The following is a 22,193-nucleotide window of genomic DNA, read 5'->3' on the forward strand; positions in this document are numbered from 1 at the left end:
GAACACTCATGCTTACACATTTATTATGAGGAAAAAATTCTGTGGAAATATTCAAAAAGGATCAGCAGCCATGTTGGCCCATGGGGGCGGGGGTAGAATCAAAAATTCATAGCAGGTTACTAGCACTAACCAAAATGTCACAAAACGCTGAAAAAAAATTACTATAAAGATACAGGAGACATTTAACTGATCAAGTTTTTTAAATATCACCAGTTTTATAATACCGTATTCTTAAAATCTACACATTTCAGAGATGCAGAAAAAAAGGATTTTTTTCTAAACCATATTGATTTGTAAATGGACTGGGGATTAACACTTTTAATGTATAACAATATTTTTAACTGATTCATTTGCTATTTATCTGTATTTTAAATCCCCGTTGTTAGTCAGTTTGACTGATTGGCAAACTGTTTGTTGTAAAAACGTGAAGAATAAATAAATAAAGCTGTCTTTTAAGAGTAAACAAATCATTTCCACACATGCTGTGCCATGCATGCTTATAACTGAAGCACTGTAAAGCTAAGTAAATAATAAAATATTACTGCAGAGAGGAAAAAACACCCAATAAATCTATTACTGAGTCACATCCAATCTTTTATACTTTCCCCCCTCAATGTATAATTATCTCTTCTTGGGAACTCTGCTACCTCGGTACTCAACGCAGTTGAGGTTCTAGGTTTCAAACTTGTTTCAAACCCAAAGTAAGAACAGAAAGCTCTGAAGAATGAAGCGTAATTGTAAACTGACTAAATACCTTGCATCCAGAAGTAAAGACAGTGCAGCAAGTAGACCACACCAGCACGCGTTCACCATTTCTTCCCAAACTGCTCTGCTGACTTGGGAGAGGAGGATGAGAGTAATTTTAAAACATTTAGTATCATGAATACAGTATAGCAGACTCACTTTCTGATGCGTTTTTCTTTTAGTGTATATATATATCCCATTTCCAGTCTACTAGACATTTCCAATAAGTTGGTACAAGACAGAATATAAGGCAGACTGGGTTCACCTGGACTATCTTTCCACTCTACGGTTTCAGAGTCAAATATGGCTGCCATGAATAACAGCAACAGCCTGGTTGGGAGGTGTAATAAATATCTAATGAGGACCATAGCTTTGTCCGCCAGGGCAAGTTTTCAAGAGAAAATCCAAGGTCCAAAAAAGCTATTTTAGGCACCTTAGTTCAGTAGGTTTTTTGAAAAAAACAGACATATATACGTGTTCTTAGAAATTATAATAATGCAAGGCAACTACAAAAATGGGGATGAGTAGGAACCAAAACAAGCATTCCTTTTGAAAAACTAGGAAGAGGGGCAATAAAAAGAAAGAAGTGATTTACATTCAGTTAAAAAGTGAAGGTGAGGAGGAAGTAGAGCTCACCTACACACAGAAATACCTACACCAGGTCCTATACATCTGTAAGCAGCTTTATATTACTTTCCTTTTATTAACCTTAAGCAATACCAATCATTATCACATACCTGTTTCTTTGTCAGTTTGGTCGGACGCTGAATTAAAATCTTGCAGGTCTGAGGACTGTGTCGGTGAAGACTGTGTATCGGCTGTTGTTACTTGATTCTCCATTTCAACCTGTCCCAATTCTTCCTCAATCATGTTAGTGATGCCACGGACAAGATCCAGTAAAGAATGGAATGCTACTGACATGGCATAGCCTTCAGGAATTGTGGGTGGCTCAACTTTGTCCAACATCTCTAGGCTAAGATTTGGGGGGGGGGATTAAATAAATAAATGTAAGCAAAAGGAATAATATGCCTTTGGTACCCATTGCTTAGCTAACAAAACACTCTGTTGCAAATATCACAATTTGCAAAGCAAACCAAATATTGCTGTAAAACTGAGGTTTCTTACACTGATACTAGTTTATTCTGTGCAATCATAGTTAATTGCTCCAAACATCAATGCTCAAAGGAGAGCTAGCTCCCTAAACTTTTCAAATATTTCCCAGATGTATTCACTTACATTGCAATCCTATGTATGTTTACTTGGAAGTTACTGCCAGAGGGATGGTTTACACATAATACTAAACCATGCTTTAGCACTATGTGAATAAGCCTTACTGAAAATGGAACAGGCTCTCAAACTTCCTCCTCCTCCACCCACACAGTTGGGAAGCCTTCTACCAAGATTCCTTTCTATTTTAAAGATGATTGGCTTAGCATTATATGTAAACCAGGAATCCCAGTTTAAATTAAGCAATGAAAAGTTGCTAAACAAGCCAGCTTTGTGGTTTGAAGTCTTCCTCCGCCCCTCACGTACTTGGAATAATTGTGCTTTGTCCACATAGTGCTAAAGCATTGTTTACCACTGCATGTGCATGAGCCAATTGTGTCCAATGAGGCTTGCTTCTTACTCTTCTTGTTCTGGCTTCTGTGATAGCTGCGCAGCCTGCACTCACTCCATAAGACGCACACACATTTCCCCTTACTTTTTAGAAGGGAAAAAGTGAGTCTTATAGACAGTGGCGTAGCGTGGGTTGTCAGCACCCGGGGCAAGGCAAGTAATTTGCACCCCCTAACCCGTGGATTTGCGCCCCCAAACCCTAACCCCCAGATGTTGCGCCCGGTGCGGCCGGCCCCCCCTGCACCCCCATGCTACGCCACTGCTTATAGAGCAAAAAATACGGTATTTATACAGATTTTAAAAAAATCTACCTTGCAAATATAAATTATTCAACACTACAACATATATCTGTGCTGGTAATTCTATAGAGTCATCGGAGGTACTTTTTAACAGTTATGTTTGTCTTCTGATGTCATAACTAAAGAAACACACTATAATTATAAACCATCCCAAGACTTGAACAGCAACCCAAATAAATAGAGCCTAATAAGAAACCAGAGGAAACATGTACTGAAAGGAGGTTAGGGCACCACAGAAAAGTAATTTCTAATCCATCTGGAGAAGAAACAGATCTGAGGCACAACCATGAAAGAAACCAATACACAGAGACACGATCAAAACGACTCCAAGTGCCCGCCAGGGTAGCACTTGCCTGATGCTACACAGGGCTGTTTCCAGAAGAGATCTTCTCCATATTCCTGCTCAGTTACAACTACTTAGGATGTGGCAAATTCATGGTTTTAAAGATCAACACTTTACTTACTAGGTAGCTTTAGCACTGCCCTGTGTTGACACGCTGAGGATGGGGATCCAGGTTCCTCTGTATTCAAAAGCAGGCAAGACTGTCACACTTCCACCCATCCCTAACATTCCAGGATTGGTCTGTGCTGAGGCTGTGCCACCAGGCACGCTTCCTCCTATACAGTGAATCAAGTGGGGGAATTAACTGCACTTCAATATTAATTTAATTAGTTAAGCGCAACATACCGTATATACTCAAGTATAAGCCAACCTGAATATAAGCCGAAGCACCAAATTTTACCACAAAAAAACTGGGAAAACTTATTGACTCGAGTATAAGCCGGTTCACCACACCACAAACCTGGTGGTGGTGGCAGCGGCGGAGGAAGAACAAGCAGCCCGAAAGGACCCTCACTCGAGTATAAGCCGAGGGGGGCTTTTTCAGCATAAAAAATGTGCTGAAAAATTTGGCTTATACTCAAGTATATATGGTAACCCTTTTTCTTAATATCATTAAGACAACATTCCTATAAGCAAAGGTTATTCAAACAATGTTTTATCCATCTGTTTTGAATGCCCCCTCCTGGCCAATCATTTCCAGTGCATCTTGCATTTCATTAAAGAGGTCTTACCGACACCAGTGGAGCTACACTGAAAAGCTAAAGTCACTCAGAACTCAGAAATTTAAAATATTAGCAAATTAAACCACTAAAAAGTTATGAGATGCAGCATATGCATTAAGATTTTGAGGTATTTGCTGAAACAGGCGCTGGCAGGGTTAGCCCAGGGCATTTTGCCACTAGAGGGAAAATGAGAAATGCTGCCTCCACACCTCCACCTGTTGAGGAAGAAAAGGTAGCTATCCAGAACCTGCTGCATGGGTGTCCTGGCCCTGGGTGCTGGTATGGTGGTTTAAAAAATATGACAGCTTTAACTGTTTGATATGATATGCCTTCCATTCAGAGTTACAGAGTAAGGTTCTATGCAAGTTCTTCTAAAAGGCTTTATTTTACCGTTTGCAAGAATGATCAAGTTATCATTCTCATGAATACAACTCAAAGTACTAACTGAGCTAAAAAATTAAATGTTTATTGAAACCAGTACTCCTAAGAGGGAATGATTGATAAATGGCTCAAAATAGTCCTAGGGTCTAGTTTACCTGTTTGGTTTGTTGCAGCTGATGCATTCCCTGTATTTGGTACGAGAAACAGTGACTGAATAAATGATCCCAGAGCATTCACGATGTCACGGAATACCTTAGTTGAATGCTGCTTCATATCGTAAGACTGACAGAAGGACCTGTTACACAATTCGGACAGAGTAAAAATGCAGTTATTTAGAAAATGCTTTTGTGACTTCATCAGTGACTCTGCATTATGAAACACTCTTTCTTATACTGATTGGAAAAAGTATGTGGTAGCCACAGAAAGGCTTCATGTTCTACAGGACAACATTAAAATTCTAGAATTTAAAACAAATTTAAGGATATTAAAATCAGTGACCCACTATTTGTATACATGCACACCTAACACAATACCTGTCTACTGTTATTTCAATTATCTAAATATTTTATCGAAAGCATTACTTTAATTGGTATATGGTATATCAACTAATATACTTCCACTACCTTAATAACTGAGGTTGCACACAAAGTCTGTGTATCGATTCTACAGCAACAGCTCTTAGCCACTGAGGTTTGTCTGCATCCAGAAACTTCACAAGCAACGATAGAAAGATCTCACATTCAGTTACCTAAACAAAAATACTTTTATTAGTTAAAAGAAAATTCTGAACAAGGCATCCTTAACACGGAATTTCTGCTAATAAGGCAGGGCCCCTCCCTGCAAATGTTTGCACTTGCAATTTTGGGAGAAGGGCTATTTGGCACAGTCCCATAGCAAGGAAGCTAATAACACTTGGGGGGGGGCTAGAGAAAGGGGAGAATGGGGTAAAATGGAAAGGAATAGTTTGCTGTTCCAGTTACACATTCTTAGGCTTAGCTACAGGCTCAGTGGGAACAAGAGGGTGGTGGCAAAGGAACAAGCTGAGCTTTGAGAGGCTATATGAAGGAAAGAGGGTGGTGGAATAAATAATTTTCTATAGCCTAACAATTTCTGAACAGCTAAAGATTGAGGGGGAAGCATTATCCTTAGGTTATTCTGTTATCAAGGCGTTACAGTATTGCCACAGTCCTCTTTAGGCATATGTGTCTGCAGTTTCACCTCCCTCAAGTCAAACAGAGGACTATTGGTGTGACTATTTCCTAGCATAACCAGGGATTATTTGTATGCTGACAGCTAAGAGAAAAGATGGTGAAGAAGCCTGTTCTACATTGAGCTCCCTTAAAATTCAGGGGGGGGGGGCACCACATTTTGCATGGTATTTAAGATTTATCCTGTGCATAATAGTGATTTTAAAAATGTCCTCTTACCAGTAAACTATAAAACTGTTTGATCAAAACGGAAACTACTCTCAAAAGGCGCATGCAGATCGGGAAATACGGTTTTTCCACTGGTGCTGGTGAAGATGAAGTACTGGAACCTTGTCTAAATTTTATATTTGGTGAGAAGAGCTTTATCACTAGTGGACAGACCCTTTCTTTAAGGAGGAAGCTGAATTCTTGATGCTGGAAAATAAAAGGACACTGTTAGAACGCTATATATATATAATAATAATTAAAGTTTAGGTACATAGGTTTATACTAGGGACCTCACCAACCTTCCACAGTAACCCCTTTGATACCAAAGGTGGGGAAGCAAAATTGATGGACTTGATCCATTGATGAACTTTTAAAATCTGATGGTCATTCACACTCCAGCACTGCCCATCGTCCCCTTGCCCTTTAGATAATCCCCCCCATGGGTAGTACTGCTCATTCTGTTGCTCTAAAGTTAACCAAAACACAATCTAAGTATTAGGTTAAGAGGCGCTAATCATACAGATGCCAAAGATATGTTAACAAAAATGGCCGAGTCTTTCCTATTTCAGAAACAAAGGCCTGGATCTTAACTGAGCTTCTGCTGGCAGGAGCATCCCAAGCTGAGCTTTGCTCACATGATGCTCCTGTCAGTGAAAGAGGCAGTAGGGCAGGCATAGGCAAACTCGGCCCTCCATATGTTTTCAGACTACAGTTCCCATCATCCCCGACCACTGGTCCTGTTAGCTAGGGATCATGGGAGTTGTAGTCCCAAAACATCTGGAGGGCCGAGTTTGCCTATGCCTGCAGTAGGTCAACTTTCACTAATTCTCCCTCCCTCCAGTAGTCCCTCGTGCTTCCAGAAAATCAACTCTGGAAGGTTGGAAGAGATATGGAACAGCGTAAGAAGTAGCGCAGGAGGATGGGGGAAAATCAGCAAAAATGGCCTCTTCCCTCATTTTCCAGGAGTGGATCCCACACGCAGATATTGGTCCCATCTGTGAAAAGGAGCCCTTCCCTTCACAGGTGTCTAATTAGGACCCCCAACCACAATATATACAGTTTCTAAAGTCTTTGTAGCTGAAATTCCCCTCCCCTTTCTAAAAACAAAAGCACTCACTTGTAAAAATACTTGCGGGAAATCATTGAGGACTGACTCAAGCAGTTCCAGACCAAATGTCCGGGTCATTTCTGTCATGCCTACAAGCCAGTAAGGTGCATCAGCATTAACCAGCTGACAAAGATCCTAAAAAACAACAACAACACTCTTGTACTTTTATTCTCAGGAATCAGCCTGGAACCCCCCCCCCCCCCCAATTGTCACCCAGTCTGTACTTTGCAATGTAATTCACCATATGGAATTTTTAGACATACCATCAAACCATACTCTGGTATTAACACATCTGAGTTTCAGTCACTCCTTCCTCGTTGACATACACAATCCTCTATATCCTTTCCTGGTTTGAGGCAAGCTACTATTTTGCCTAAAGAAGCCTACTATAGTTTGTGATTGCCTTGCAAACTGAGTCTAGAAACGGGGTCTGTTCTTCATTTTTATCCTGTTTTTCAGAGAAGGGCAAATCATAGTTCAGATGATGATGAACTGTAGTTTGCCTTAAATCAGGAAAGGAGGCAAGTGCTGAATCCAAGCCTGTGTTTTGCCAGTCCATGATTTTGCATTGCATTATATCAGAATCAGCCCATTGTTAAGAAATTGCATTTGCCTTTATTTAATTTCATTATTCTGTCCAGCAATTTAAATCCACCAGTTAGATAGTACTGTTTCTTTTTAAGTTTGTGAAAACATTGAGAATATTCTGACTTTTATCTATGCTAAACACATCCAAACCTTTAGCTTCTCAAATTGCTCCCTTTTACCATCTCTGTAGCTCCTCCGTATATTGAGCTCTATAGCTTCTAGAGATGAGCAGAAGAATTATGTCCAGCATGCTATGCTTTTCCTCCATAATATTAAGAATGCTCTGTGTACATTAACCTTTTCTCTCTCTCTTCAAAATACTTGTATCATATTATCTCTCAAACCAAAAGCAAGTAACAAATGACTATTGACTGATCTCAGAAGCTTAACTTTGTACGTAAATTAGACTGTATATAATAAAAAGAACGACAAGAATTCAAGTAAGTTCCAATACCTGAAAAAGCATATATGCATCTTTAGCACATGGTTTCAAGGTGCTGACAGATCTTCTGTTACTGTTTCCTTGAATTCCTATTGGTTGCTCTATAATATCTGTACAAAATACAGAATCCAGTTCAGAAACACAATGTTAAGAAAGAATGCATGGCTGTTCAATTTTATATATATATTAACTATGGCTGATGCAGCAACTTGGGGGTTTTAGCAGATGCTTGTGGTCGACACCAACCTTCCCCCAAAAGGTTGCACACTCTCTCTCTCTCTCTCTCTCTCTCTCTCTCTCTCTCCCCACCCCCTCTTGCCACTGCCAGATAGAACAGAGTTGCATTTAGTTACTTTTCCAGATTCAGAGATGTGACAAGTAACATTCAGAAGGCATGTAGTAGAGAACTGGCAATCAAGAAGCACATTTCTCCAACTAAACACAAGGTAAAAAGCATGACTTCCAGTTATGAACAACCTGCCAATTCAAAGCCTACATCAGACAGCTTCATTTAAAAAAACCGCATGATGTAACACTTGAACAAATTGGTATCTATGCTTCAAAAGCCACCTTTCCTTTATCGATTACACTTTCCACATTAATAGAGTGCTGAATTTTGACCTGGACTGAAATCTCCACTCATCTCAGCATACCCTATGCAGGATTGCTGTGACAATAAAATGGGATAATCTTTGACCTGGCCCTCCAAATTCCTCAGATGAAGCCAGTGGTGGAGCTTCATGCTCCGGCACCGGGGGGGGGGGGGGGGCGGAGAGCAGGTGGGGGCGGGGCTGGTGCGCACCCTGGGGGTGTGGCGCCCAGCGCGGGCGGGGGGGCAGCTGCGATGGCACCCCACCAGGATCGCGCTGCCGGGGCAGTGCGCTTCCCCTTCACTCCTCTTCCTCCGCCAGTGGATGAAGCGCTATACACTAATCTATTTACTTTTAGAATCAGGGTACTACTATATTGGGCTCCACCTACTTATAGCAAACAGACTTTTGCTATAAGTACCAAATGTTATGTAATATTTTAATTGCAATACAAACACATACCCACCTTTATAGTGTTCATCCTCAGCAACGACTCTTTCGAAAACAACAGTAACTACTTGCCGTACTGTGGCTGCCGCAGTATTATTTGTGATATTGTCTTTTGTGAAGTGCAACCGAAAGCAAAGGACAATTGCCTAAAAAAAAATTAAACAGTACTCTTTACACAACCCAAATAATAATCAAAGCTAAGGTGTAGAAATTATAAGTTTCTAAAACATGAAGTAAGTTGAATTTAAAAATGTTTAAGTTTCCGCCATCCTAAAATGCATCTATCCTGGAAACTGGCTCCTCCTTTACGTTTCATCAAAAGCCTCTTCACATGTGAAAAGAAAAATAATAATGTACAAGAAGTCACACGATTGCTTCAACACTTTCATGTCAAGAATGCCTCAAGGATGCCCCTCTATCACCCGTGTGCCAAGTACAAATAGCAATAATACAAAGAGACACTCTCAGACAGCCTCACAACTATGCAGCTCTCTTTTACTGAAAACTTGATCCAAACTATGCATAATCCGATCACCATAGCTGACATACCTTTTAATGGATGAGATTAAGTAGTTGCAGCATAATTTTGATAAGCTTGTAGTTTAACTCAACATTTTATTTTGCCAGCTTTAAAACATTTTACATTGCCCAGAAACCTAATTTATAATCTAAGTGTAAAATGATATTGAAAACTTTTTTGGCAAAAGCTCAGATGAAGAACAGATATATTTTGGTCCTTTTCTGCCATGATGCCCACCTGAAAGATTACTCTCCTATTTGCCAGAAAAGGCAATTTGCCAATTGCAAAAGGGCCATCTTGGATTCCCCCCCCCCCCCCCGATTTTACTAATTCATCCACACTAATGAAACATCTAAATGATCCTTTTCCAAATATTGCTATTTGTGAATGCTATTATTAAGGAAACATAGGAGACCATGGGACACACTCTGTCTTTTCCTGAGAAGAATTTCAAAGCTAAGATATTACTTGAACAGGCCTGTAGGGATTGCGTAAATAAGCCACACTGGTGTGCCATTTTTCTTTATATTTCCTTTGGTGTACAATGAAAGACAGCCTGTGAAACTTACTTGAGATTCACTGTGGAATTTTCAAGATCAGCTCATATTTATTGGTTAACATATAATGAAATACCACAATTTGATTTATACAGTGCCTACCTTAGAAAGTGCTTCATCATGGACAACTGTGTTGGTTGTTAATAATACAAGGACCGTCTGAAGAAGCTTGAGTTCTTCAAGGCTATTTTCCATCAGTTGCCAAAGCATATTGATAACATTTCCAGCAGCAACCTTGGGAACAAAAATTGAGATGGGCTATTCGATGCCAAGATACTATGTGGGTGGAAATGACTATAGAAGTGTCAATCATTAATTCCATTGTACTTAATAAATATTGAATATGCTTTTTCACCCTGTAAAGATCTGCAGGGGATCGCCTCAAGCAATATGTTCTCTTCTTTGACTGACCTTTTAAGATGGCCCCAATCCACCTCTACTGGAAGCAGGGCTGCAACTCACTCTGCCTACCCAAGAAAGAAGTGGGGAAGGGAAAAGCTGCTACCACCTGGGAATAACAAAGCACTTTTGAAACTACTGAGCTTAAATAGCCCAGAGGCAGCAGTCATAGAAGAGAGGGAGACTGGCTTGCAGAGGAAAAAGCAAAGGCACATAATCTCTTAACCCTTCTTCCCCTGACAGCGGGGAGGGTCAGGGAACCCTGCTAATAGGCTTTCCTTCCAGCTCAGCTCCTTAAGGAGAGAATACCATGAGACTGGTTCACTGCGTGTGACCCTAGAGGGTCCCAAGGAGGACAACTTGACCTGTCACTCCTCAAACTTAATAGCCTGGAGAAAGGAATACTAGGGCGTCATGGAGCTTAGAAGCTGGGGAGAATCAGCAAGTGTGATGGGACCAGCAGCAGTATTGGGTGAGGACTCAGCACTGTGCAAGACAAGATGAGGTCACTGAAAAGAGAATTTTATTTGTGTGGGAATTTCATTGCCTGGGTGAGTGTTAAGTTGTACCAGTAGCCAAAGCCTCAATAAAGCTAGAGCAGCTGACCGTTTTGCATTATATTCCTAAAGTGTAAGGCTTGGTGTAATTCTCCTGGGTGACTTGCATACACCTCCCCTTCCCCTCAGTTTTCAAGTTGTGCTACACCAACATCAATGTTAACACTAGTCAGAGAGACCTTAAACTGTAGTTTGTGTACCAGCGTCTAACCATGACTCAAAATTGTGCCGTAGGTATGTTTATGCTGCCTTTACGCTAGCATAGTTCAGCACACATGACTCATCCCCTACCAACTCCACTTTATCCTCACAACAAGCCTGTAGAGTAGGTGAGAGTTGGCAAATGGTTCAAAAATATTCAGTGAGCTTCAGGGCTGAGTGAGTCTCCTCTAACCTCAACAATCAACATACTACACACCATACTAACTCTCATAATGCTAAATACCACATTTCATCTGAAAATAAAACTGAAGGGGAATGCTCCTGCAAGAAGCCAACCCTAATAATCCCTCTGGGGTAGTGTTACATCTACACTGATCCTAAAGGCTATGCCTAGTCAGTTATCTTATTAGGATACTCTAATTTTTTTAATGATTCTTCAGCTATGTAAATTAGGCAACACTTCCATACCATTACTTGACTACCCCAAGTCTTACCTCTGAAACAACTTCATGAGACATGAGCCTTTGTATAGCTGCTAGACATAGTTGGGTGATCTTTGGTTCTTTTGTTCCACAACCCATTAGAAAAGGCTGAACCACTTCAGAGCTGTTCTCTTTCAAGGCTTTCAAATGGAGAAAAAATAAATATACAATATCACAAGTCCGCAGCTTTGACTAATAAAGAAAACCATCTGTTGAAAATTAATATAATTATAGTGGTATTTCATGGAAAATATATATAAAAGAGATGGAAAGAGTTACAAATTTGGAACTTTTACTTTAATTTTATATCCACGGTAAGAACCTTTTGGAGCAGCTGCTTGAATCTTCTTTCACCTGCCTGTTTGAACAGCATTTACTCCTTGCATTCACTTTGCTTTCCAAGCCTCTGAATTACCCCATTCTCATACACCATATACAATATTCTACTGAGTCTCCTATGTGCCCATTTTGTCATGGGCAAGATAGCTCTGTGATCCAAAACATCCTTATGTTCATTGCATGAGAATACAAGAGTCTGAGCAGAGTACTATGGAACAGAAGACTGGTTATTTGATGTCACCTTTCCTTCAAAGAGCAAGTCTCAATTGCAGCCTACTTGTTTCAACATAGACTTGCTCTATGTGAACACACTGCTTGCACAGTATAGTAATATTTAATTTAATTGAAAGGTAGCCTAGTTTGCAAAATCGTACATGTGCCAAGTTCTCAAAGATACCCATAGTAAGTCTATAGGAATTATAGTTTTAAATTATACATTGATATTAAACTCTATCTGGAATTTTATCCTTTGACAATGAGTACAAAACTATAGCTACTGCAGAAGTATATACACTTCTGATCCCAAACATGGAAATTTTAAACCAGATTTTTGTCTTACAACTAAGCAGTATCCAGTATTTTGGGGTGGGGAGAGAGAGACTAGCTGAAGAAACTAATTAAAACAAGCACTTCTTATGCAAATAAGCAGGATTCAGCACTCAAAATTCACTCAAGTATACACACAGTGGGTATACCCTGACAGAAGTTTACCAAAGTTCTGAGCTGGTAAAGAATGGTATCCATAAAATATGTTGTATGAAATGCATCTCTTTTCTAGAATCTTATTACTATAGGGTGATCTTCTATTTCTTGCACAAGCACAAGGAAGTTTAATCCAGCAGGAAACATCTGCTCATGGGGGAAAAGGGGAAGTGGCTTTTGCCTATTTCCTCTCCCAAATCTGTTCTGAGGGTCCCTCAATCCTCCAGAACAGTTTGGGGGAGGGTGTTAGGTCCATCAGGAAAATCAGCCCAAATTACCTCCTCCCCTTGATGAGCAGATGCATCTGCTGGTGCAACAGAGCAAAGTACACTAACAGAAAATAGCCCATAACACTGAGAATTATATTAGGAATATCCAGTATACTGAGCTACAGAAACAATCCAAAGGGGCATCAGTTATATAACCCCTTAACCCAGTTCTGTATTATCAGTGACACTACAGCAGATTAATTAGAAACAGTAACAGAGATTCTGTACTGATGACCTTTGTGGTCCGTTCCAACTCTACAATTCTACGATACAAAATACCATTTCAAATCAGAACGCAATTACTTGAAACTGGAAAAGCCTAGAGAGAGTGAAAGGCCTCAAACTGTGTATGGTTTGTTTGTTTTTTAAAAGAGAAATCTTGATTTGGTTTTCTAGGAAAATGTAAGCCCTGTAGGCATCTATATTAATGCACAGATGTATCGTGTCTTAGAAGATTATTCACAGGTTTATCAAGGCAGCCATTAAACCTAAAAGCGTTAGGTAAAGGTAAAGGGACCCCTGACCATTAGGTCCAGTCATGGCCGACACTGGGGTTGTGGCGCTCATCTCGCTTTATTGGCTGAGGGAGCCAGCGTACAGCTTCCGGGTCATGTGGCCAGCATGACTAAGCCGCTTCTGGCGAACCAGAGCAGCACACAGAAACACTGTTTACCTTCCCGCCGGAGCAGTACCTATTTATCTACTTGCACTTTGACGTGCTTTTGAACTGCTAGGTTGGCAGGAGCAGGGACCGAGCAACGGGAGCTCACCCCGTCATGGGGATTCGAACTGCCGACCTTCTGATCGGCAAGTCCTAGGCTCTGTGGTTTAACCCACAGTGCCTTGTAAATAATGTTGAGTTTAAAGAGGAAGTGTACGATGTAAATTAAAGTACTAGGATATAGATAAAAAGTACTAGTAAGCATTTCCAAGTGCTACTGTATTAGTGTTCTAGGCATATAATCTTTGAAGTCTAAAAAGGTAAAGGTACCCCTGCCCATACGGGCCAGTCTTGACAGACTCTAGGGTTGTGCACTCACCTCACTCTATAGGCCGGGAGCCAGCGCTGTCCGCAGACACTTCCAGGTCACGTGGCCAGCATGACAAGCTGCACCTGGCGAGCCAGCGCAGCACACGGAACGCCGTTTACCTTCCCGCTGGTAAGCGGTCCCTATTTATCTACTTGCACCCGGGGGTGCTTTCAAACTGCTAGGTTGGCAGGCGCTGGGACCGAACGACGGGAGCGCACACCGCCGTGGGGATTCGAACCGCCGACCATGCGATCGGAAGTCCTAGGTGCTGAGGTTTTACCCACAGCGCCACCCGCGTCCCCTTTGAAGTCTAGTTAGCTAATTATTATCCCTTATTAGGGCAAAGGACCATAGTTCAGTGTTAGAGCATCTGTTCTGCAATTCAGAAGGTTTCAAAACAATCCCTGGCATTTCCAGGTAGAACTGGAAATGTCCCTTGTCTGAAACCCCAAAGAGCTGTCAGTGTGGTAGTCAATGGTCTGACTCAGTACAAAGTGGTTTCTGAGGTTCTATTATGTCATAAAAGTTTATACTGGGTGTGGGTGGAATTCCACTGTTGCTGTTTTCTAGGTTGCTTATGTCTTGTAAGACTAATCCTGAGTTTTGTTACTAGTTGTAAGTCTTGTCCATAATGATATTTGTGAGGCTGCAACTGCCTTCCATACACTAAATCACTGTATGCTATCTAGTTCTTTAAACAGATAAGATGAGATGCTTCTGTCTCTTAATGCAAGTTTGTTTGGATTATAGCTGACATTACCTGTCATAGCTTTCCCACTTATGTCAGCATTCATGATAGCAATGAAAACAAAAGAAAAATAAATTAAATAGAAATGTTAAAGTGAAAAAATAGGGCAAGAACTATTCTAAAGTATATTCTTATGCAACATGAGTGGATTTTAAGTAATACTAGAGTAATTATTCAAAATCAACTAATCTAAACAATAAAAACTAATTGTGGCATCATTTTTGTTGCAACACCACCTGCCCCTGCCCTTCTGTACTCATGTACTCTCAAGTACACAGAAGCAACTATAAATATTTTCTCTGGTGACACTAATGCTTAAGACTTGCTAGTGCAACATTTAAAAGAATAATAACCAACAAGAGAAATATTTTTCTAATCTTAATTAGTTATTTAAGATACTGGTTGTGGACCAGTGAACAGGAAGAAATGGAATAGAAAAATAAAGCATTTTTCAAAGTCTATTGTTTCATAACAGTAATATGAGTGAATATAAAACTAATCAGATTGGGTAACTGGAATGAATATGGTAACAGGTAAATCTCAAATGAAAGATTGAGTTTAATAGGGTTCACTTCCAGGAAAGTGGGTATAGGTGTCCTTGGTGACATCATACATTTTCCTCCATAAAATCTAAATAATTCAAAGTTCATATAATACTACCACAATATTGGAGCAAGGTACACATGAGAACACAGTTAAATTTTTTAAATGGGCAAATTATTGGGAGGTGGGAGAGGAAAGTTGGTGAACACTTTCCTGTTCTGGCAACTTCTTGTTGAACTGGGCAAATGGGGCTCATATATGGTAAACTCTGTTTACAGTTTTTTGTTTTTTTTAATCTCCTAAGGCAATTCTTTATATTTTTGCATTATGGCCTGTCTAATTCTGACTGTTGTTCACTGGGGTGGGTGGCTGACAGGCACTTGGGAACCCCAGCACAAGGGGATTTCTGCAGGCATTACCAAGATCGCTGCACAGGGCTTCCAATCAGCAGCATACTTTCCAGGATGACAGAATAGAGAAGTGTACTTGAAAGTGATTGTGAAAGTGATGCACAAGCCTCCTATTTGTGCATTGGCAACCACATCTCCACCTGCCCCATACATGACGTCACCTGCCCCACGTAAAGCATCAGATGTGGGACAGGTGGTGAAAAAAGTACTGTGGGCCAAATTTCATGGAATGCCAAGTTTGACCAGTGGGCCAGACATTTCCTAGCCCTTGTTTAAGAAGTGGGCATGGGGTATCCAGATAAGCTCCAATTTAAGTACTAGTTGGAAGATATTCAGACCTACATAGCTTTAAGAAGGGAAGTACACAATTTATTTGAATTTTGTATGCTTTCAAATCACTGCCACTATTGCCATCAATACAAAATTATCTGTGACTCCTACAGACACTCTTTCCAGTTGTCTTCACTTCCAGTTTGCAAAACATCATAAGAAGCAGTTTCAAAATCTGTGAGATTTGGGGATATTTTACTCTCTCAATTGTTACAAGCAATATATTAAATTGTATTTGGTTACCCTAAAATTCTACATTAAAACCATAGATTCATTCAGTAATTAATATAACTAAAGAAAAAGGCTGAAACTGGCAATATTTCATTTACTGTCCATTAAATTTCACAGAATGAGTTGCGGGAGGAATGTTTTGGAGAGGTCCTCTCTATCACTTTTACTTCTCCAAACACATCCATGCAGCAACACATCCTTTTCTCCATATCACCAGCAATTTTGCTTCTTTGTTCTGCTGTTCAACTGGAAGGAGACATCAATTTTCACTTGGATGACCCATAAGGCAGTTTGGAATTGGGAGGAAAAAGATCAGACATGTGCATATTGGCTTAGTCTGCAGAAGCCATTTTCCTGCAGCATCTCTCTCATGAAACAGGGCACCTACATCTATAAAATGTTTGTCAAACTATAAGTTTTGGAGTACTTCAGTAACAGCTAATATAGTAACATAATACATTGTTGTTGTTGTTTGTATAAATCAAATAGCAGTAAAATACATATAACGCAATAAGGAACAGGGGGTATACAACCCAAAATAATCTATGGGCCACCACAAATTATATACCCTCAACCCCAGAAGAGTGTCCTCTACAGGATGGTATTGAATTGCATCCAGTCCTGTGCTTTGTTTTGGCACAAGACACTGTACACTGTGTTAACTTACACCAATAATAGCTAAAACACACAAAAAAGGAGAGTGTGCACCCTGTATTAAGATTGGTGTCACCCCAGATCATACAACCATACTTCCAGGAGTGTGTTTCTACATATTCTGGCAAATAGCATACTCAGGGTCACCATGACACCCATGAGGCTGCCCCAACGTAGCTCAACATTTGTAGCACGGCACACTCTTTATTTGTCATCCAATGGATTCGAATGGTTTTCCGGAGGGCTCCAGGGAGCTTTCCAATTGGCAGGACTGGCTCTTCTGCCAAACACTGAGGTAACATGGGAGTCTGAACACCCTTTCCCAACGGGCAAAGTAAGCAGAGCTCTGTGTTATGCTCTAGAGTGAGAACTATTAAGCGAGGGAGCAGGTGGGGGGAAATCACAGCAAACGTGCTCAGGTCACACTCTATTCAGTAGCTCTGAAGGTGGCAAAGTAAGCTTACTTCTCCTCTGTGCCCCAGTTTTGTCATCCAGTGCAGTTGTTCTGGGTGGCTAAGGCCTATTATCTGTGGGCCTAGGCACATGGTAGAGCCTGGGACTGTTTGCAAGGCATTATGAGGATAATTTCACTTGCATCCACTGGAACTTGGACTCCAGGTTTTAGAGCAGGCAATTCTGGAGCACTTATTTGTTGGATGTTGTTGGACAGGTTTCAGTTGTTGCAGCCTGAGGGCGTGGACAGAGCATTTGGTAAGGTTTGTGCAACAACTGTTGGATGCTTGCTCCTCTTCATTTACAAAATTGGGCAGGGAGGAGTCAGCTGGTTGAGCTAGGAAGGTAATTAATGCTTTCTTACAAGAGGGAATGGATGCATTTGCATGGCATGCCACTGGCTTAACATTGTGGAGTGACACAACCCTCTATAACCAGTTCAAATCAAATGCTAAGCTAGGAATCATAGTTTGCTGCTCCCAGTCACATGAGGGGTGCGGATAATGAGGTGAAATCCTAAAGAACGTAAACAGGTGCTTGCTGTGTGAACTTTCCCTGAACTTGAGTACCTGGAAATCAGTGAGGATTCAAACAGGATCTTCAGACACCAAAGACTATCCTAGAATTTTGATAACGGTATATATTTCACCTGCTTTGATGAAAAATTGGACCAGCACACTGTCATAACTTTTATTGAAAACCCATAGACTATTATTATCTTCATGTTCTAAAAGCACTAAAGATATTCAGCACCAAATCACACACAAAGCTTTGATTTAAAGACTTAGAATAAATTTTCTGATTAGGATTTTTGGTGTTTGCAAATATTTACCTGACAAGACATCACTGTTTCGTGCAGCTATCGTTTTTACTTTTATTATTCCTGACTCAGCAGCCTGTAAAGAAAAGACAAGAGATTATTAATTTATTAGTTTTTTCTTGGAAGCATTTTATCCTATTCTTCAGCTGAAATGGCTCCCACAGCAGCTTACTACAATCAGTAGTAAGTCATCGCTGACCTCAGGCTTACAATCTAAAAGCCACTTTTCAGACTGCACTATAAGAAAGCAATTCTTCATTTAACAGAAGTGAAATTAAAGTTGTTATGCCTGCAAAATCTTGCGGCAGAAATTGCTTCCCATGAAAGCATATTTCAATGCCCCAGAATGTGATGTATTAACAACTGAGTCTCATTACATCTCCCATCTCCGCCTTAAGACCTTCACATCGTTATCTCTTTATTATTTGCAAATTTTCTCAATTTTTAAGGTCCCTTATGATATACCCAAGTGCGTTCAATATACCCCTAGTTAAAAAAACACAGTTCTGAGGTGTTGGCATGGAAGTTGCTTAAAGGATAAACATAATAAATACACAATTTCTGTCTAAGAACATCCCATGGCAAACCAAACTATTTTTTCTGATCTCATTCATGTTTCACACACAATATCCAAGGCATTCAGAGAGGTAGACATGAATACGAATCTTGTGTCTACACAGATAGCGTGAATGCACCAGTTAGCACAGTCTTTATTTCCTTATACACAGATTAGATGCCAACTCAGCCTAATACACAACTCTCTTGGCTAACTCAGCAGAAAATCCAACAAGGGTACTGTAACTAAAAAGATGTTAAAACATTCTTGACTCAGCTGAAAAATTAACTAGAATGCCACAATGTTCTACTTTATGTATTCCCTAACAAAGTTCTGCTACAAAAAAAAAAGTTAAATGAAACCAGGGTTGCAAGATTTTATAGCTCAATTCCAATCAAAAGTAAGTCCCATTGAGTTTAATAGAAGTTGTGACCAGTTAAGTGTGTATAGAACTGCATTGTTAGCAAATTAATAAAATACTTAATCACTCTATTTTACCAAAGAGAAAAAAGATACCTGAGAAGTTTGTGTATTTAACATTAAATAGTAAGTTTTCATGACATTCTATGTAGTCCAATTTTAAAACCATATATTATAAACATTGTTTCAAATACAACCTTGTGAGAAACTTATAGAAGCTAATGTGTCTAATATAATAAACAACTTGTTCAAATTTCTTTCTGCGTCAAGGGCTTCTGTAAATGACTATGTTGTTGGAAAAGTGATTCCACAGATGTTATACGGAGTAGAACTCTGGGGTTGGAATCAGAAGCTGTTAGAACGGCTTGAAATCTTCCAAAATTTTTATCTCAGAAGAATTCTAGGCCTCCCTCAGAGTACTCCGGCAGCTCTCCTAAGAGTGGAAGTAGGATTACCTTCTGTGTCTGCCAGGGCACACTTAAGATTCCTGCGTTTTTTTACCAACCTCATAGATGCCCCGAACACCTTATTGGCTAAACAAGCCTTTGTATCATTACAAAATAACACTACTTGGCATAAAAGTCTATCAGACATTCTATCCAGATACAACCTACCTGAGTTAAATACTCTCAAATTGTGGAGCGCTGATAAAGTTCGGGAATGGATCTTTGAAAAAGACGCCTTTATGGACTCCACCAAGATAAAGAACTCTGGGTTTTCCTACTGGCTCCCCCAAGTAAAAGCAGTCAAAATCTGTGCCAACTACTTGGTCGAGATCACTGACCCCACCCTTCGGAGAGCTTTTACTATGGCACGGTTTCAAACATTGCCAACTGCCTACCTGACCGGTAGATACACAAAAACCCCAGTAGAACATCGTCTATGTCCTTGCCTTATGAGAATTAAAGAGGACCTTACACATTATTTCCTCTATTGCCCCATTTATTCGGGCTTTAGAGATGCATTGCTGCAAATTATACCCAACTCTATAACCAGTCCTGAAGATAGAGTAAAATTTTTGTTAGTTGATGCAAACCCACGCATTACCCATGTGGTAGCGGTCTTTGTGATGAAGGCCATGAAAGCCAGGGAAAGATTTATGAACGACAATGTAAAGACCCCTCCATCGTCTGTTTGACTCGCTGCTCGTTTTCCCTCCTTTTCTATTTTGTGGGAAGAAGGTTTTGTCGGCATAGTATGTAATGAATTTTAACAATTTTTAACTACTGTAGTGTTGATTTTTGTGCACAGGCATGGTCCTCACAATAAACGAATTTGTTGTTGTTGTTGTTGTTGTTGACTATGTTAAAGAATCCAGTTTAAGAAAACCTAATGCCTTGCAAACCATCACATGATCAAGCATATTGCCTTATTTGAATGGCAAAGTGCTGTGTGAACTGTGTGTACTGAAATAATTAATTTCATTTAATTATTTTCATAACAGCATTTGCTAGATGTTTAAAACAGCTCCATAAAAAGTAACAATCAGAAAAGGGGGGAAACAAACAAACAAACAAACAAACAAACATGAATATTAAAGGAGCCAGGGGGGAAAGTGAGAAAATAAAATATACAACTAGCTTTGAATTATTGACATATATATTCACATATGTTTTAGGGCGGGACGCTGGTGGCGCTGTGGGTAAAACCTCAGCGCCTAGGACTTGCCGATCGTCAGGTAGGCGGTTCGAATCCCCGCGGTGGGGTGCGCTCTCGTTGCTCGGTCCCAGCGCCTGCCAACCTAGCAGTTCGAAAGCACCCCCGGGTGCAAGTAGATAAATAGGGACCGCTTACTAGCGGGAAGGTAAACAGCATTTCCGTGTGCTGCGCTGGCTCGCCAGATGCAGTTTGTCACGCTGGCCACGTGACCCGGAAGTGTCTTCAGATAGCGCTGGCCCCCGGCCTCTTAAGCGAGATGGACGCGCAACCCCCAGAGTCGGACACGACTGGCCCGCACGGGCAGGGGTACCTTTACCTATGTTTTAGGGAAGCTTTTAATGTTTGACAGACTATTGTATTTTAATATTTTGTTGGAAGCTGCCCAGAGTGGCTGGGGAAACCCAGCCAGATGGCCCGGGTATAAATACTAAATAATAATAATAATTTTACAATGCAGCTCTTTCAATAACTGAAGTTAGTACATTTTAAGGACTAGTGTACAGCTGGAAAATTCAAAGTCCTTTTAAGTATTCCTAATAGCTTGTTAAATATTTTACCACACCAATGCCTGTGCTCCTACATAGCAGATAAATTTGCCTCAGCAGTAACCTGAACCTTCTGTAAAACTGCAGTCCTAGTTCAGAATCTTGAAACTGCTGATTCAGCTAGAAAGGCAGCGCTACTCAAAATTGTCAGCTTATGCTGACGGACTCTAAATGAAAGCAGGAGCAGAGCTGTGGAGGACTAACAGTCAGCCGTATCAAGTAATTGCTAAAGCTACCTTGCTGAGGACAATGAGATAAATGACCTAAAACCACTTTTAAAAGAGTGACACTTTCTTTACTAGTTTCTCACAGGAAAAATGTTCCCAAATATCTTTGGTATAGAGCCCAAGGATGATGGTAGAACCTTGTGCCTATTTCATGGACAGTTACAGAGGCAAAAGAATAAGCCACACAAAGTAGGTTTTACAGTGGTACCTCTGGTTATGAACTTTGCTTCGGAAGTCCGTTCTTAACCTGAAACTGTTCTTAACGAGAGGCATGCTTTCGCTAATGGGGCCTCTTGTTGCCACTGCGCTGCTGGAACACAATTTCTGTTCTCATCCTGGGGCAAAGTTCTCAACTCGAGGTAATTCTTCCAGGTTAGCGGAGTTTGTAACCTGAGGCGTTTGTAACTCAAAGTACCATGTACAGTGGTACCTCGGGTTAAGTACTTAATTCGTTCTGGAGGTCCGTTCTTAACCTGAAACTGTTCTTAACCTGAAGCACCACTTTAGCTAAAGGGGCCTCCTGCTGCCGCCGTGCCACTGGAACACGATTTCTGTTCTCATCCTGAAGCAAAGTTCTTAACCTGAAGCACTATTTCTAGGTTAGCGGAGTCTGTAACCTGAAGCGTATGTTATCTGAAGCATATGTAACCTGAGGTACCACTATATATACTAAAGAGTAACCACCATAGTAATAGTAATAATACCATAGTATTACTCATCATACAAATATAGCCTGGCTTATGACTGGATCCCCTTCGGAACTTGAAATATGGATACCCCCAACAATAATTTAAAATTCGGCTTTGTAATTTGGAATTTATGTAATTTGGTTTGATTTGATGTGATTGCTCGGTTAATAAAAAATATTTTTTAAAAAAAC

General features: G+C 40.3%; 1 protein-coding gene across 5 annotated transcripts in view; it reads right to left on the minus strand.

Annotated features, from left to right (window-relative positions):
- Positions 1-22,193, minus strand: part of MON2 (MON2 homolog, regulator of endosome-to-Golgi trafficking) — a 59,946-nt gene that overhangs the window by 31,150 nt on the left and 6,603 nt on the right. For all 5 annotated transcript variants that reach the window (XM_083698902.1, XM_083698899.1, XM_083698898.1 and 2 more), the window contains exons 2-13: positions 17,919-17,982; positions 11,389-11,516; positions 9,879-10,010; positions 8,716-8,845; positions 7,672-7,769; positions 6,639-6,764; positions 5,534-5,728; positions 4,730-4,854; positions 4,262-4,401; positions 3,125-3,278; positions 1,482-1,717; positions 755-836 (exon numbers count right to left, since the gene is read on the minus strand). In XM_083698902.1, the coding sequence (XP_083555028.1) occupies positions 755-836; positions 1,482-1,717; positions 3,125-3,278; positions 4,262-4,401; positions 4,730-4,854; positions 5,534-5,728; positions 6,639-6,764; positions 7,672-7,769; positions 8,716-8,845; positions 9,879-10,010; positions 11,389-11,475 (1,505 nt within the window). In that variant the 5' untranslated portion in view covers positions 11,476-11,516; positions 17,919-17,982. The remainder of the gene's footprint in view (positions 1-754; positions 837-1,481; positions 1,718-3,124; positions 3,279-4,261; positions 4,402-4,729; positions 4,855-5,533; positions 5,729-6,638; positions 6,765-7,671; positions 7,770-8,715; positions 8,846-9,878; positions 10,011-11,388; positions 11,517-17,918; positions 17,983-22,193) is intronic.

This window comes from Podarcis gaigeae (genome assembly GCF_964106915.1).
Source record: "Podarcis gaigeae genome assembly, chromosome: 10".
Taxonomy (NCBI): domain Eukaryota; kingdom Metazoa; phylum Chordata; class Lepidosauria; order Squamata; family Lacertidae; genus Podarcis; species Podarcis gaigeae.